General features: G+C 39.2%; 1 protein-coding gene across 10 annotated transcripts in view; it reads left to right on the forward strand.

Moving 5' to 3' along the window:
* The window catches only part of lrrc7 (leucine rich repeat containing 7), a 112982-nt gene that overhangs the window by 37862 nt on the left and 56328 nt on the right, over window positions 1–18792 (forward strand). For 9 of the 10 annotated variants that reach the window (XM_051077513.1, XM_051077517.1, XM_051077514.1 and 6 more), the window contains exon 1: window positions 4476–5101. The exons of the other annotated variant lie outside the window; for it this stretch is intronic. In XM_051077513.1, the coding sequence (XP_050933470.1) occupies window positions 5077–5101 (25 nt within the window). In that variant the 5' untranslated portion in view covers window positions 4476–5076. Of the gene's footprint in view, window positions 1–4475; window positions 5102–18792 lie in introns of those variants that run through there. 10 annotated transcript variants of the gene reach the window in all.

Genomic DNA, 18792 nt, shown 5'->3' on the forward strand with positions numbered 1-18792 from the left:
ATTTGTGTATTTGTGGGCTCAGATGGGAAAAAACATCATGTACTTTGGGCACCAGTAAAGTTTTAGCAATATTTGGATAAAGATCTGATAAAAGACGTGGGTTGTTTGCTTGTGTTGCCACTGTCAATAATATCTAATCAAACCACACCCACACAGTACTGATAATGTTTCTGAGTGCAACTTATTTAAGCAGTCTTAAACATTTAATATTGTACATATGATCTTGTATTTGTGATCAGGCCATAAAAACCATAAGCAGCAGTCAGTCATAAACAAACACAACATGAAGCTCAGTAAAACCCTCCTCATATTGATTTTAAATCACTGTAAAGCCAGGCCTCTTGTGGCTCAGTGCTTTTATAAAACAGTAGTAATGTAATACACCACGGTAATCAAACAGAAGACAAGTGCAAGAGTGCACTGCTGTATGTAGGAAAACCACAATGAATTTAGCAAGCAGTCAAGGCAAGTGTTCAGGGATTCCTTTACATTTAATACAATGGAACATTCTTCTCTACATTTGCATACAGAAAGATGCTACTTATCATCATCTCAAAAATATTTTTCCATTTGTGCTGTCATCGACTTTCTAACAGTAGACCACTTTACTGCAGGATATCTTGTTTTGAAAAAACGAAAAAACTTCTTTATACTCTTATTAAAAAGCCCAAGGCCTTTCTAAATTTGGCCCCTGCTGTTGCCAGGCAACAAACGCAATCCCAGATGTTGAACAAGATTTAGGCTTAAAAGTTTTTCATGTTTCACTCAAGAAGTTTCATTCCTGGAAGTGAAAACTGAAAGCTCCCAATGTTGAAGTTGATGTTTTCTGCTTCTGTGGACCTGGTATGCCTCAAGGTGACCCAGCAAACAGAGAAAGCTGGAGAGACACAGAGGGAGAGAGATGACTTGATGACTGACAGAGTGACGGGCTGGCCAGCTTCCTGTTTTCTCACAGGCTGTTGTTAAACTCAGTCAATCTTGGAGAATCCCAGTGCTGCCATCTGGGATTAACTGGAGCTTTGTTTGGCACTACCAACTGGCACAGATGGCATAAGGATACTATGTCATTTCTTAGAGAAGAGTTGGGTACAGTAGAGTGAAGTAGAGCTGAAGGTTGTCTGTTATGTTTAGTTATCAGAGGTCAGTTTAAGCCATGACAGGAACCACATTTACAGAAGAGTTCAAGAGGAGTTAGAAATCTGTGTCATGTTCCAGAGGCCAACTTTATCAATTTAATTGTGCTTCTGCTGCTGTCACGACCTCCCACACGACTGGTCCAGGCCTGGCAGTCCTTTTTCCTGAAGTACAATTCATTGTCTGTTTGGATTTAGTTTGCCCTTTTGGAAAGCAGCTATCTTTTATTTTAGCATCCAAATAAAGGCAGATAATTGGAGAGGAGAACACTGGAAAACACTGATTGTTTTTATTTGATTACTTCATTGTATTTTATTTTGGGTGTTGACCTTTGTTTGGATAGATTTGTAGGAGCATATTGCTCCACACTCACACAGTCACAAATATTTATATCTGGAAGCTGCCCAGTGTAACCACAGTGTGATGTTTTGGCTTCTAAGCAGCTCCACAGAAGCAGTTGTGTAAGTTAGTTCCTCAACCACTATCACCTTCCCCACACAAATTTATTTATTACTCCCTAACCTTGAGCTGTCATAGCTGTCAAGTGCAAATATTGCAGAAAGTGAGAAATGTAAAATATTGTTGCCACTGGGCGTAACCCAGACTTTAGCAGAACTGTTCTAGTTCTGCTAATCTTTGAACCTGAAACATGTAGCAGAGGTGAAAGAATGCAGGCAACAAAGTAAAAATCTGATTTAACTTCTGAACTGAGCAGTTGATTAACAGCAAGTTCAGCTAATAATTCATAACAATTTATTACCAACCTGTCCGCACTTAGTAGCCAAGACTGAACAAAGAGGGACCTGTCTATTTCATTGATTTATTGCCATACCAATTGATATTACAGGAAACCAATAGGCTTTAATTGGCTTCATGCTGCCTGTGGGTGAGCTGATTGTACTCAGACTGCCCTAAAACAGCAGCCGACTCAGTAGGCTATTGACTACGAGCAGCAATTTGCCACTCTTAACTCTGCGAGTAAGGCTGCTCACTTAACATCTATAAAGACCACAGCAAAACCAACAGGGATCCTCTGCCGTTCAGCCCGACTATCACAACTCTGCAGTCGGCTAGTTAATATCTTCCAAGTTTCAAAAATGTAAAATCATGCGATTTGGATTCCTCAACTGTTTTTTTGTTGGTTTTTTTAAAAATCTGAATCTCATGTTTAACCTCTGGACTGCTGTTATACATTTTCAGTAAACAACTACATTTTCTGCAGTTGGGTGTAAGCATTTAGTTTGTAGTGCTAATATAAGAGATAACAAGTCAATTTACCATGTTTACTGGTGACTGAATTATTCATCACTGTCAACAGTTGTGTCATGAATTCAAGTAATGAGCTAGAGAGCTAAAACTTTAATGACACTATGATCATTGTTTTTGATTGATGGCACCTTTAGCTTTCAGATTCAGATTTAATTTTGGATACTACAGTGTCGGTCAAGAGGAGGACAAAGAGGAGGAGGGACACATTTATCCCGGGCATAAGGCCAAATACCTTAAATCTTTGGCAGTGAGGACAGTTGCTGATGATGCTGATAATGTTTTTGCAAACACCTGTTACTGCTGCTATACCTACTTAGCTAGGAGACTCGTTTTTGGCTGGCCTACCCAAAAACCTGTGAGTACATCTCCTTGGGTTATAGTTTCAAAAATATGTTCTGGCAAGTGGTGGTTTGTCTTTGGATAGTAACTAATAAAATTACAGACAGCTAATAAATTATTTACTAATGTTTCAGATCCCTTATATGTCAATAGCAGGTGCAGGTTTTGGGATGCCAGGTCATGGCTGGTACTTATCTTTCTCATATGTTAACAACGCAGTTATGAGTGGTAGTAATCTCTAAATAAACGCTTGTGAGTTCCCGCTGTCTAAAGTCGTCAGGTCTGTACTTACAAACAATACTAAGTCATAATTAAAGGGTCATGAGTTTCTTACTTTCTAATAAGCCAGCCAGCCAAGTTGTTAATAAATGTATTTTGATCCAGATGCGTTGGCAGCACTTCCTGTGTCCCCCTATATAAGCAGTGGTGACAAGTGGTTTATAAGTCATTATTATATTCGTAGTTATAGGCAGATATATGTTTATTAATGTATTTGTCAACAACCATAACTTCTACCCATAAGTGGAGGCTGGTCTATAAACAGATAATGAATGACACTATAGTAGTTATAATAATAATATAAAATATGTCTTCTTCATAGAAGAAGTTATAATTGCTGACAAAAATGGTGCATTAATAAACACTTAATGTCCTTACATACGACCTCTGCAGCAAACGGACGTTAAAAATGAACCTTTCTTCCAAAGTTAATGCATTGTTACTTTTTGTTTCAGGAATATTTTAACAGTAATTATGGCATGTGCAAAGGTTTGGGCACCCTTCTAAGTCAGTAGATACTGACTGATACCCCTCCCTTTGGCATCAGCGTGCAAACACTTTTTGTATCCATCTTTTCACCCACTCCTCCTACAGATCACTCCACATTCTGAGATGTTAATCTATTTTATAAGATCAGGGTATTGTGAGGCTGTTCCAGAGGCTTCAGCTTATGTGTCTTGAAGTAATTCATGGTGGATTTTGAGGTCTGCGTTTGATCATTGTCCTGTTGTAGAAACCAAACTCTTTTCACTCTCACTTTCTTTCCTTTACTGCAGGACATTTGCATCCAGATATTTGTTCCTTCTGTCTGTGCCAATGGTTGCCACACAACTCCAATGAGTCTAGTACTCTTTGCATTAGTAGGGTGCCCAAAATTTTGCACAAGCTACAATTCTTCTAAGTCATGAAATAAAAAGAAACGGTGCATTACAGAGGCAGCTATTTTCTTGTCTGTGTCTTGCAAGAATTTCTTACCTTCAAAAATATGCAAAATATGTCATTAGTGTCCTGGGGCAGCACACTAACATACAGCTGAACACTGTGTGTTTAGAATAAGAAAACTACGATAAAACATCCAACACCTATAAACACACTAAAACCTTGTCAGTTAAAATAATCTTTTGGGCTATTTTTGTCCACAGAAGAAACGGTTTTTTTTCCTCACAGGAAAAGACAGAGGCAGCATGGCAACAGTCTCAGGGACAAGCTCCACTTCGCATGGTGTGTGTGTGTGTGTGTGTGTGTGTATGGTGACACAATGAGATAAAGAGACGACTTCCATTCCTTCTCTCTCACTTCCCCACTTACACACACACACACGTCCGTGCACAATTAGCTTTTCAACACACAAACGCGCACATTCATGCGCACGCGCAAACGCACCTACTCTGGCGTCCTCTTTCCATCTTCATCTATCTCTCCCTCCCCTCCCCTCTCCTCTTCTCTCTCCCCTCTCTCGCTCTCTCTCTCTACGGGGGATAGATGGGAGGAGACGCTCCTGCTGAATGTGTTTTCCCTGCAGCGGGGTTTACGGTAACGGAGAAGAAGAGGAAGAAGGGCACCGCTCATCTCTGTCGGTCACGGATCCGTTTCTCCAGTGTGATTTTTCACAACCGCACACTGACCTCTTCTCCAGTGTTCCCGCATCTTGGCATTTTTTTTGTTTCCACATGGAGGCGGAGCGAGGCATCTTGTAACGAAACCTACCAAGGAAATCTGACCGAAAACAGTGTGTGTGTGTGTTTGTGTGTGTGTGTTTGTGTGTGAGTGTGTGCGCGCGCGCCTGTGTGTGTAACCTACTTGGATGTAAACCTTACCGAATGATACTGACATGAATCACACTACTACCGAGGTAGATGTGCTCACAGCCTCCGTTTTCTGGCCCCGGGGTTACTAAGGATGCGGCTGGTAGCGCGGGTACCTGTCCTGGTTTCACACCGGCTCGGTTCGTCCCGGTAGACTGATCCTGTCCGGTGCTGCGGTGTCCACAGGGGCCACCAGTGTGATTTTCTTTTTCTCTTTTTTAAATCGGATCCGCCACCAGCAGCCTGACAGATGGATAACTACTCGACTTTACAACGTAAGGCACACATAGGCTACCTGCTGCAGTATTTCTCATTCAGTCTGTGTTAATCAATCACATTAATATCGATATGGTGAGGACTCTGTGTGACCTTATTGCACAAAATGCCATTATTAAATGTAAAATGTCCTATAAATTCACTGTCATCTGCATTATACATCTATAAATTTCCCCATGTTTTGTCATGACCATAATTTTTTATTAGGTAATTATCATGTCACAAATTGAATGCCATTATTTAATATTTGCATCATTATTGCAACTGTGAAGCAAGATATGGTATATGATCTTTATTTTTTATTTTTTAAATGGTTTGCTGAACCTTTTATAGAAACTCATACACACAGGCTTTTCAAGCTCTTTGATGAGCTAATGAAACAGCCATGACTGCAGGAAGAGAGAGAGGAGGGGAGGCTGTGTATGTGTATGTGTGTGTGTGGGGATGATATATGATGCAGTGTCACATACCCTCCTACCTTGACATGTAGCCCCCAGCATTTCTGCCATGATACACATATAACACATTCTCTCTCTCACACACACACACACACACACACCTGTTAAATCGACCAGCCTGAGGTATTGTAGCTTATTAGCCTATCTTGCCCATTATTTAGCCATATCAGTCTGTCATGCTTGTTGCAGGCTTGTAATGACAAAGGCTTGTTAACCATCCGCCTAAATGGTTTATTGCTGCTGTTACACATCTGCACACGGTTAAGGTGTTTTATTTTCTGCATCATAATTTTTCCTAGTTATGTGCTATGATTGCATGTACAGTCTTCCCACTGAACTGTATGGTAAGCCATGCCTTTATGACTTGCAGAGCACTAAAGCAACATGCAAAAAAGGGCTTCTTCTAATCAAAGGGAATATTTAATTACAATCTTCAATGCAACATATTTCAAAGCTTCTCAGTTTGTGCTGCTCCTAAGATGGGTTGTATTAATATTATTTTCTTTTCATCAGGGCTTTGCAGTTGTTACTAATAGCCTCATTTTGTATCATTTTGCAAACTGGCCATTATGTGTGTTCAGTATTGGTCTCTCTCTTTGGCCACATAGGGCAGAGTTGTCCTGGATATAATGTGTATAATATACTGCATCTAATTGGAGAATAATCTGCATCATTTCCAAGATGCTGTATATGCTTTGTGATCTCTCTATAATGTATGTCTTTGTCTTCCTGTTTATAGACATAGCAGAGTCACGAGTTACTTTTTGGATTCTCTAAAGTGACTGCTGAGACTGTATTTTCCACCAGCATTAAAATAAGTATTAGATTACCTGATAGAAATGTGTTTCAGTGGCAGTGGTAGCATGTAACCAAGTACCTTCACTCAAGTACTTTCTGAGCTACATGCACATGCTACACGCTTTATTTAGAGGTGCTATATGTTAGTTTTGCTATCGCTACATAGCCAGTGTTCGCATTAACAGCTGTTTACTTAACAGTTGAGAAAAAATGTTGCAAGTTCAGCATCAAACTTCATTCCTTTACTCGCCAAGAGCTGTCTCCAATTGTGGAAACCAACAGCATTTTTTTGCATCTAGTTCGATCACTTCTTGTCTTTTGCTGAAGTAAGCATACTAACCAGCTAGCCCTGGCCCCTCTTGTCCCTTTCTGATAGCAACTTACGGTAGCATCCAGTCTGCCCTGAAGAAGTAGCGCAGCTCAGAGGGCGTATTCTAACCTCCTGTATTGTAAATGCAAGTGACAAGTGACCATCATCAACACCCACTCCAGGCAAAAAACCAAATAGCCCCTTCGAGTATTTCCACTTAATGCTCCATTTTAAGGGAAATATTATGCATTTTCCTCCAATGCATTTTCTAAGCTCAAAATACTTAGGGACTTATGAACTTCAGTAAAATTTTGAATGCAGTATTTTCCTCGTAATGGAGAACTTGGTATTGGACCAAGGTATCTTTAGGAAGTTGTTCTGCCAGTTGTTAGTAGCAGTTAGGTTAGTCCATTAATTGATTAACTGATCTACAGAAAATTAATCAGCAACTCTTCTGATAATCCATTAATTGTTGAAGTAATAATTTTCAGGCTTCTCAAATCTGAGAATTTGCTGCTTATGTTGTAGTGAACTGCATATCTTTGGGTTTTGTACTGTTGGTCAGATGACACAAACTCTGATGGATTTTTTCAGTATTTTATATGACATTTTACAAACCAAATGAAACAACTATTAATTGAGAAACTAGTCAGCAGATTAACTGATGATGAAAATAATTGTTATCTGCAATTGTAATGGAGTAGTTCATTATAATTTATTGTTGTACTGTGTGGTTGGTGCTTCATTTTTTGGTATTTGGTGGTTCCCTTTTATGAGAGATTAAGACATGCAGAAATTGAGAAAGAAAGTCTATATTTGAGGCAACAGTAGTGGTGAATGTAATAATAATGCAGATATATATGTATTTCCACAGCTGCATCAGTCTTTAACCAAATATATACAACCCTGTCATCATCTGTTTTCCATTTTACCCATATACTTTCCATTTTAGTCTAACTATAGACGCACAGAGTCATGTAAGTCCTTTAATGTCAGTCTAAATTAAGCACCCGCTGTGTTGAGTGTAATGTAAGAGGCTTCAGATCCAAGACACGATAAATGCATTAACATTTCCTCTTCAGAGAACAAACTTGCATGCAGTGAGAGGAGGAAGGGCTGGCTTGGGCTCTCTCTGTGTGCTGCTCCGCTACAGCTCTGACAGGACACTGCTGTTACTGCTGCTGCCGCTGTTGCTGCTGCTGATGCTGCTGGTTGCTTAGTGACTGTATCCATGGAACCGGCTCCCATCGTCATGGTGATGGGCCAAGGGAAAGAGACCCAGTGAGGGAAGGGGGGACAGAGATACCAGTACATCTGCAGTGTGTATTATGATGAGGAGAATGAATTGTGGTATTATCGAGGATGATGATGATGATGATTACAGTTGCTGTGATTGTGATATGTTGGCATTGTCAGAGGTGGTGATGGTGGGGATGATGCTGAAGAAGATTTTGAAGAGTCCAGTTGAATTTAATGAATCTATTTATAATAGTCATATTTTTGCTGGAATGTGATTAAAATTACTACTGCTTGTATTCAAAGGAGGCAATAGGTCAGTATGAAAGCAGGGTATTTAGCCTGATCTTATAGATGGGAAGCAGAGAAGGAAATCATGTTGCAGGACTAAGCTTCTGATTAACACAAGAATGAATTTGCAAGTAGTCAGTTATTCAGTTCTTGCTCATTTCTTAAGCAAAAATGCGAGAAGCGAGAGAGCAGCTGGTAGACCACATCTGTGATTCCAGCTTCTCCATTATGACAGTTTTGTTTTATATCATTACAAACTAAATATGTTTGGGTTTTGGACTGTTTTGTCAGGCAAAACACAACAATTTTGATTCTGGATGGAGTTTGACTTTAAGCAGTGCCTACATTAAAGCACAAACTGCACAGACTACAGTTTTGTTGCATTTTCTTAAAACAAATCCATGTAAGGGCGCCTTTGCAGGATTTTAAGAGAAGCAGAGAAGAGCCGAGAGAGAGAGTAGAGGAGGAGGGAGGAGGGAGGAACAGACAGAAACCTTATCCTCTTTGTCACGGCACGTTCTGTACTGTAGGTTCACACAGGCTGCATGAAACTGTTCCAAACTAGTCTCTGAGAGGATAAATTTATCTCATCCGTTTTGTTCATTTAACTGGTTTAATGTGATTTTAATTCTTTTTTTCTCCCTTCACTGTGAGTACAGATTCATATGGGAGCATCCGTTCTGTCCCTTCTCCAGTCTCAGTGACAGTGTTGCCATGGTTGCATCATGCACATTGTTCTCTCCAGGGTGACATAATTCTTTTGGCTCGAATTGCAGATTGTGGACCCGTTTTCTGTACAGTCTGAGAGGGAAATGAAAGTTGGTGGGAAATATTGAACTTTATTCAATATTCATGTTGGTGGTTTTTGCTTTTGAGGGTCACTTTAAAATAAATTATATATTCCTTTAAAAAGAATGATTTCGATTTTGCGTGCATGAGGCAGTCTTAGTACTCCAACTGTGTACTGTTGTAGGAAGAGAACAACTTGTCCAGACACAAAAACTAATGGGTGGACTTCATTATAGATGGACAGAAACTGAGCATCAGTCAGAAGGAAATAAATTACAGAAGTGCTTGCTTTAAAAAAAAAAAAAAAAAAAAAAATCTTATTGATGTTGTTGGATGTTTTGTTATTTTTTTGCTGGTCAGATAAAACAAGACATTTGAAAATGTCACCCTGGGTCCTGAAACATTTTATAGTTTAATGATTAATCTTTTGATTTAAAGAAATCAACAGATCAGAATCGATACTGAAAATGATCACTAGTTGCAGCCCTATCTATCTCTGATAAAATATTCTGCAGAAATGAAATCAGTCTTTTAAGAAGCCTGAGCCAGTCTCCTTTTGTCTTTGTCATTATTACTGCTGAAACATACTTCCATTGTTTTCGGTAGTTGCCAGAATTTTACCCTAAAGTGCAAAATGCCCTATTGCAGCAGTGTTATGTGATTCCTCTGGCTTCAGGATGCACAGCTGTGGCTCACCAGGCAGCATCTTTTCTTGTGATACAGTGAGGAGACAGGTCGTGGAGCTTCTGGTATTCCCTGTCTCAACAAAAAGTCTCTCTTCATCCATTGTGACAGCAACAAGAACACTAAAGAGGATGACCTGTCACTGACAAGGACAAAGTCATGTCAGGATATTGTGGCTGGGATGTGCCAAGTTTGGAGCATGCTCTGAGGTGATGCGGCTATCTAGGCCATATATGTGCCTTACGACTGGTTAACATACGAAATTAAAGCAGCAGCTGTTAATAAAGTGGCTGTGCTTGTACTTGTATTGTGATAATGAACACATTAACAGTTTGGGGAAAAAAACATAGGGGCCCATGCAGTTGTTGAACAACTTGGCAGGATTGTAGCAAGGTGCTTCACACTGTACAGTAGGCTCAGTGTGCGTGTGTGACTGGATAGTTAAGTCTTTCACACTTGTCCAATGTGTCATACGGTGTGACCCTGTGTTTCTGCTGAATTTGCTAGGTTTGTGTGTGTGAGTGTGTAGTTTGTTTGCTTCTGTGTTATCTCCATATTTCCTGCTTGCACAGTTACAACCTGGTGGTTCTTTCAACCAGTGACTATAATTTTAATTCACAAAATTAATACAATAATACACAACAATTAAGAGAGATGTCAAGTCATCATATCAGTCTAAGTAAGGCACTCAGTTATGTTTTGTTGTCAGTATGTATTGTATGTACTGTATACAGAAATGGAGTAAATGATTATATGTGAATTAGTTAAAGACATATTTTAAAAACTCAGTTGAATATTCAGTTTTAGAAATCTACTGAAACCAATTACAAATGAATCAACCCAACCCCAACATGAAGGTTCTGCTCAGATACAGTATATCTTGTCACAGACTTTGTATAGCATTTTTTGTTGTTGGATGTGTTACAGTGTAGAGTGACAGGAAGTAATTTGAATTGACATGATGCACAGAAATCCACAACACAAATAATGACCAACAAAACACGACACCTCATTCTTTCCACATGTTGCCCAACTTTTTTGAATCAAAGTATTTGTCACACTTGGACTTGCATACAGCTTTTATTCAGTAACTTCAGTATTTGAGTTTAGACCAGCTGTGTGTGTAAAAACAGCAATAATATTGTTGGTAGATGCAGGACGTTTGAGTTTAAGACCAAACTTGTAGCAGTTTTCTGACTTGAATGGCACCTTACTGAGACATGAGCAATGTCCTCTTTTCTTTCATATGTCATTTCCAGGGCACATCACTCAGCTTTGATTAATAGTAGTTTACTTATTCTAGGTTTCTGTCCAACAAAAACCACAAGCTCAACAATAGATGGCAAATTAAGTCACAAAAATAACTCCTTTTGAAGTTGGCTCTTAAAAGAACTGAGAGATGTGAGAGTGATTCTAAACCGTGTAAAACAGACTTAGACTTAGGCTCTTTTTGTTGCAGTGAGAAAGTGTATTTTATTTTGGAGACAGTAACCTGACTGAAATGCTTGAAAAGTCAGTCCATCATAAAATACATCTGTTCACTTTTCAGATTTAATAAATTTTCCATGCACAAAAAATACTAAGTTTGAGAACTTTTGTAGGAAAATCAAAAACGGTACCAACTTTAATTTAGTTTGTTCTATGTTTACAGTGTTGGAATTATTCAGAGTTGTTGTTGTGAGCAGCTGGTAGACCAGTCATCATCAGTATTTAACTTTTATTTTGGCTGTAGAGAAGAAGTTACAGTAGAAGAACATAACATTAGTAAAGAGAGAATGAGGCATCACTTCATTAGAAGTTGGTACTGTGTCAAAAATATTGCCATAATCAGTAATCAGTACTTAATTACTTCACTAATTTTTATTGATTTTTTTATAAAATCGAATTTATTGTATGTACAAGTAGAGCTGAAACGAGTAGTCGATTAATCAGTAACTAAAAATTAATCAGCAAATTCTTTGATAATGGTTGAAGTCATCACCCAATCCAACAATCAGTTTATTAATTTAGAAAATAATCAACAGATTAATCATAGCATTGCAAGCTTTTAATGCTTCAAGTAGATTTTCCTGATTATGCTTAAGTACTTTTACTATGCCCTTTGCTTATAACTGAGCGCTATTATAGTGTGGTATAGTACTTTTACTAAAATACAGGATCTGTATACTTCCCTCACCACTGGCCTTAGTCCATTATGTTTTATACCTCCTACAGATGCTTTAAATGATGTAAAAAGTCAGTACTAGCGCTGATCCAGTAATTCCTGGAGAGGGGATGTAAAGTGTGACAGTCTCCCAGGAGACAGGAGGGGGAGGAGGAGGCGAGTCTGTCTGCATCCTGTGCTGGGTCCACGTGTTGCTGTGGGCGACCCAGTCTCCTCTTAATGGGACAAAGGCCCGGGCATCCTCTGGTCTGAGCCCTTCATTAGACTCCCGACTGTACATCGGGATGTTTGAATGTGAGTAAGAGGGAGGCAGAGAGGGACCCTGAGGCCTCTGTTAGAGTCTTTAAAATCCTTTCATCCCTTTCAGACTCGCAGCATTTAACATGGAGGTAATTTAAACCTATTGAGTCTAATAACAATGAGCATGTCAGTGTAGTAAAAATAACCACAACCTCCATTTACAGTATGAAAGAACAAAGACGAGATGGATGAAAAGCAGAAAATAAAAACAGACACGTGTGACTGCGATGAGCATGTGATCCACAGTTGTCTTGATCATTTTGCTATAATTGTGACCCATGTCAGCAGAGAAACTTTAAAAAGCAGAGCAGCCGAGTGAACAGAGAGACTAAAAGGCAGGGAAGAAGAATGGGCGAGAAGTTGAGAGAGTAATCTTTCTAAGTCTACAGCATCTGCCTGCTGTCCTGCTCTGTCTCTCAGCTCAGCTGTCACTGGCTATCAGGCTGGAAGAGACTGAAAGATGGCTCTTCTCGGTGTTCACTCGGGTTTGCTGCTTTTTGGCGTTTTATCATCTCAATGAGACGTTTTTTTCTCTCCCATCACCATATCTTAATGTTTATATGTTTAGGTTCTTCCATATATATTTTTATTACACTCAACACTGTCCCAACTCATTCATTCATAAGTGTTTATAAACTAGACACAGATATATTGTTAAATGTTACTCATCTGGGACTGTTTACAGTTGCAGTCATGGTGCACTTGTGAGTATTTCTGGCAGCAGGTGTGGATCACTGATGTGTTTTAGATAACAATGGAGGAGACTGCCACAGAGAAATAAGCTATATCAAGTGTAGGCTACAGAAAACAATATTAGTGTGATTGATTAGTTTTAGTATTTTCATGGGATTTGTTCACTTTACCAGACTTATACTTTAAGTTTAATGCATAGATTTGGCAAACACTGACTTGTATTTACACCACCACGCTGTATATGACAGGGAGCAGCGGGGTCATGTACTTTGCCAGATATGAGCTGCTCTCACCAGGACCAAGAGAAGAAATGGAGACTTGGCATGAAGCCCCTTCTTTTTAGGTTCACAGGAAAGACATTTCTGCTCTCCTCTCCTTAGCAGCAGTTAGTAATGAATGCTTTTACAGCAAGGAAAGTCAAAAGGATAATACAACTCAACTCAATTCAACTCAACAGAATGTCCTGTTTAAGAATAAAGTGCATTACATGATTGGATTATAATTACTGATGCGTTAATGTGTACATAACTTATAGGTGGGGGTGGTAAAGCTTATATATTGATAAACAGCATATAGATTTTTTTATTGAAATATACTGTCCCATCTGTGGGATGCTTCGGCCTTGGTAGCACTATTTTAGGTGACTTTTAGTCTCTGCTGGACTCAGTCTTCAGACAACCTTGACAAATTATCCATTGTCTGGAAGCTCTAGGTCTCCTGATTCTATCTGTGCAAAGCATTTTAGGATTCCCAACAGCTGTTGACACAGAATTGGTATAGAGTTATGACTCTGACTGTAGTGTTTTTTGCACAGATGGTAGTACTGCAGGCCTTATACTCCTTTTTCATGCCAAAATGAAACATGTGATGCAAGAAAATTTCCTGCCATGTTTGTGCCTCTGTAACTTCGGTTCAGTGTCTCCTATACTCACTCCGACTTTTTGGTTGCAAAGTGTTGCCTTCAGAGTTGAAAAACAGTAACCTTCTTATTTTGGGCAAATTTTTTTCTGGCTTGTGCACAAATGTGAGGGTGTCTGATAACAGGTTATTATGAATCTGCACAGTAACTAAAGTTATCAAATAAATGTAATGGAGTAGAAGTATAAAGTAGCATAAAATGGTAGTACAAAGAAATACAGTTGCTTCCCACCACCACACTTGTAAAAATCCCTCCTGTCATTTAAAACCACGTCATTACCTCCTGAAAAAAAGGAAGAATAAATGTCTCACCCAAAAGCAAACAGTAATAATAGACCTTCTTGATGGCAGACACTTTAAAATGTCTCTATAACAGGAAATGCGCAGGTGTGACTAATAATATGAATAATCATTTAAGTCATTTAAGTCACAGTCCCACCTGTGCTCTTCATGCTATGACAAGTCAAAATGTCTAAAAGGTCTATTTTTGTGTTTTAACTTTTAAATTAGACTAAAACAGATCATGCTTTAAGATGATACATGATATTTTTGGCACCACTTACTGTTCTTTGACTTTGTTGGTAAGCGTAGACATGTCAAACACTCATTTATTACAACATCACAAACAATGATATAAACAGCATTCTATGTAAGAAGCGACATACTTTTATTTTCTCTTAGTGCACAGTATCTGGATGATGCTCTGTTGAATGTTTTTTTTCCATTCATGAGTTCATCTCTGTGATGAGACGTGGTATGGTAATTTTGTTTGACAGTGTTTTTCTTTACGTTTGAGTAAAGTCCTCAGGCTCACTGTAGGCACCAATGTGTGGAGAATGTTAATAGACCACTTCACCACACGTGACTGAGGGGTGACCTCAGACCTCTGTGTGTGTGTGTGTGTGTGTGTGTGTGTGTGTGTGCAGAGTATAGTCACTCTAGACTCTAGTGAGTGTTCATCCATGCATATGTATGAGTGTACTGAGTGTGTGGAGCTGCATGTGACTCTATGAACTGTGCGTGTGTGTGATAGAGGGAGAGAAAGAGGACTGCTGACTATGAATTTTCCCATCTCAACACTGTTGGACCTCCAGCTCTGGAAATCTTTTCCTCTGATCACTTTGTGTGTGTATGGGGGCTCATCTTGCTATCTTTGTGAGGGCCAATTTCAGCTTTAAACCATCATAGCGAGGACATTTCTTCACTGTAAGGACATTTTCGCTGGTCCTCACTTCTTCAGAAGACTGTTTGAGAGTTAAGACTTAGGCTCTGTCCCAATACAAACACTTAAGTGCCTACAGATAGTAAAGAGAGTATCATGTCAAAAAACTGCCAACACACAGTACACATAACCATTTATCAGTTGCACGGTGGTAACAATTTAATTGGTACAGTCACTACAAGTGGACATTGTACTGCAAGATAGGATATTTTGGCAGAAAACGTTGTCTGTGAATATTCCACTTGTATGTTCAGCATCAACATCTTTGTCACTTGACAAGTATGTAAATTAACAACATATGCTCATAACTTTAATAGAGAACATAATCCAGTCACAATTAGGTTTCCTACAAAACATATTTGTTGTAATTGTTGTTGGAGACAGGGTTGACTTAACTTAAGTTTAATGCACGTTTCTTCTAATTCTGCATTGAGGCGATATTCAGGACTGCTGTGACACACCAGTCCAGTGGTTGGTGCACCTACAAGCTGGACCAACATGAAGGTGATGACATGTTGGATTCAGCATGAACATTATCATTCATATCCAATTACAGATTATGGCAGAGCATCTATTAACAATTTATTCTTCTTAATGAGACTGATGAGAATAATCACATATCCAACTACATAAAGATGAATATTAAATATAATGTCCTGTTATTAAGGGTTTTGAAAAAGTATGTTCAATTTATTTTATTAACCATTCAAAGAAATGTAATGTTGTGCCTCTTTTATATACAATATCTGTGCTTCTAGATAACTTGATTTAATGTCTTTATTCATTTTTATCACTCCTCTCATCTCCTGAATGTGTGTAATTTTCATCTGATTGTAACTGGTAGTAACTGTATGGTTGATAATTATTTGTTCCACTAAATCATCTGTGCTGAATTCTGCCATTTACACGTAGAGTATTTGTATTTGCAGGCATGACATGATCGCCTTATTAACCCAAGTCTGTCCGAGTGAGCTCTGATAAACTTCCACACTCTTGCAGTCATTACAGGCACATGAGCACTGTAGCAATTACGAGAGATAAGTCACGCAAGTAGGCACTCAACCACTATAGGGACAGATTGTTAGTTTTAAGGTTACAATTAGAATTTGGTTTAGGTTAGGGTTATGTTGCATTATGCATTACGTCATTGAGGGTCCTCGCAAGTATAGAAAGACAATCATATGTGTGAATCTCATCTTGGGTGCTGAATGCATCATTGACTCCCTCCTTCTCCCACTCTTTCTTGCCTTCTCCTTCTCTCTCTCTCTCTCCCTCTTATTGAGTGTCTCTCCCTCTTTCTGTGTGTAGTGTGGAGTATATGCATTTATGTAGGCCAGCTCCCACACGTCTTATGGGCTCTATAGGTGTCCATACGACTGCCTGTATGGCATCTGTAGCATGGCAGCCTGTTCCGCTGCCTTAAACATACAGTCTGCAGGGCACTAGATACACTAGATGTTGAGAATTGAGTGGTCTCATGCATTTAAACATTATGCATCCTTTACAGTAATGTTTTTTTTTTTTTTTTTATCTTGTTTTGGGGTATAACCATAACCCACTTAACCCCTATAACTCAACTTTTTTGTGTATAGCCTCTTAAAAATTTAAGAAGTATCCAATCACAACCCTTTAGAGGCTGTACAGGTAAAGAACTAGTTTCCCCACAAAACTTCCTTAAATGTTTCACGTGAGAAACCAGTATTTCACAGGAAAGAGCCACAGAACAGTGTTTTTTTCCTCTTTCCTATCCCATTAATTATCGTACACAACACCTCATATTCATCTTGTGATATAATATTTTCTGATATTAGCACAATTACATTTGATTTTCTGCTGGTTTTCACATTTGTGCACTGCAAACTATGATTGAAATTATCCATTTGTACAATACAACACTGATTGGATGGAAGATGGATGGATATACTATATCTAATGAAATGGCAACTGAGTGTATGTCTTTTAACAGCTCGAATATCTGACAGGAATTATGGACAATCCAAATGAATGCAGGCAGGAAAACAGGCAGGAAAACAATTCAGTTGTTGCATTTATCTGGGTGATGAATGACAGGATGAAGGTGGCATTTATTTGCACATGTAGACAGAAGACTGATTGACAGTAAGTGTTTTTGACTAAACATGTCTCTGCCTTGATAAATGTAATGATATGTGACAAAGAGCATCCCTGCATAACATTGTTGTAGAGATGTAAAGGCAGGATCAATCTTAGATTACATATATAAAGCTATACACATTCGCCCACACTGGCATGTTATTTTGAAGGTGGCTGTTTTAGAAGTCTAACCCACAGATAAGGAAGTTGGTTTTAAATCATTGGAGCTAGAAAGACAGAGAGACAGCGAGAGGTAGGGGGGTGGGGGAGTGACAAATAGCAAGTACAGACTGTGTGCAGTCCCACAGCGTGTTTTGTGGCAATGACGTATTGTTCCTTTTTGTATACGAGAACATTTGCAACTTAAGTGTGAAGATTCAGAGTTAAAGTTAAATGTTCCTTCGGTAACAAAAACTTGCACCTCATTCCTCATTAGTGTCTGAAACAGTTTCTAACAGCAACAATAAATGATGTGTGCGAATGTTCCTTTCAAGCGCCCATGAATCGTGATGGTGAAGTTCGATGGCGCCCAGGTATGTGGGAGTGAAGTGTCTCACCCTTGACTGACTGGCCTGATTTTGCCTTGTGATGCCCACGTCGCTGTGGCGATGGCATCGTGTTAAAAACATTTTTCCAGAGCAGCTTTTGTGTCGTGACTAGTGGGCACTAGTGTATTCTCGCAGAGCTGCCTCCTCGCTCTGACTCTTCTCCTCCTGTCTCCCTCTCTCTCTGTGTCCAGACAGGGAAGGTGTCTGTGTGCTCTCCAACAAGCTGTGTCTGCTGGTACTGATAGTAGCTGATGGTGAATGGTGGTCATGTGGTGACCATTATCATTATAACAGGGGGAAATGATGATAATGATGATCTGCAGCAACATGCATAGTCTCTCCAACCTCCCAGTTTTCATTGAAGTCTTTGAAGTGGTTTAGCAGCGGCTGCTTTTGTCCTGTGACCTTTCACTGTAGCTCTCCCTCGGCTTAAATAATAGGTTTTACATACAAGGGATGTGAGGTTGCATCTATTTGTGCCTGCAGTGCAGTGGTGCGAGCAAGGGGCTGACATTTTTTCAGGAATCCTGTGGGATTCCTGCAGGATGGGAGTCAATTTCACCGTTCATCGTGTGACTGAGAAGGGATAAAAAAAGGGGACAGGAATCTAAAAACAGTAGGTTTTACATAGAAATGTCTAATATAGATAAACTATTCACATATTTTCTTGTAAGATGTTCCTGAAATTCGAGCGTGACAGTGGTAAAAGTCTGTTTGCTGTTTATAAGACATATAAAGTAACATCATCAATACAGGAATGGAATGGGATGGGAGTCATTTCTCTGGGATTGGGACCTCTAGACCTCCATAATTTGTCCTGGCACATGCAGAACATAAATTCTTAATTTCAATTGTCACCTCAAAACATTTCTGTCTGTTGATGAATGGTAGCTATAATATACTAGTCAAGTTAGTTCAGTCCACATATCTTGGAGCGTTAGTATGATGGACACAAATGAGAATCCAGAGCTCAAGGGTTCCTCCCATAACATTTAAATCCCCTTTTTTAAGGGCACTTTTACATGATGAATTAAAAGAAAAGAGAAGAGGAAAGATCTAATTTGTGTCCATCACCAGAGCAAGTGAAAGACCAATGGGGCACTACACACCGGTGGCATACTGTATGATGAGCATCAAAACACCTGCACACGTTGTTTTCCACGTACA

The sequence above is a fragment of the Lates calcarifer genome, linkage group LG17, assembly GCF_001640805.2.
Source record: "Lates calcarifer isolate ASB-BC8 linkage group LG17, TLL_Latcal_v3, whole genome shotgun sequence".
Taxonomy (NCBI): domain Eukaryota; kingdom Metazoa; phylum Chordata; class Actinopteri; family Centropomidae; genus Lates; species Lates calcarifer.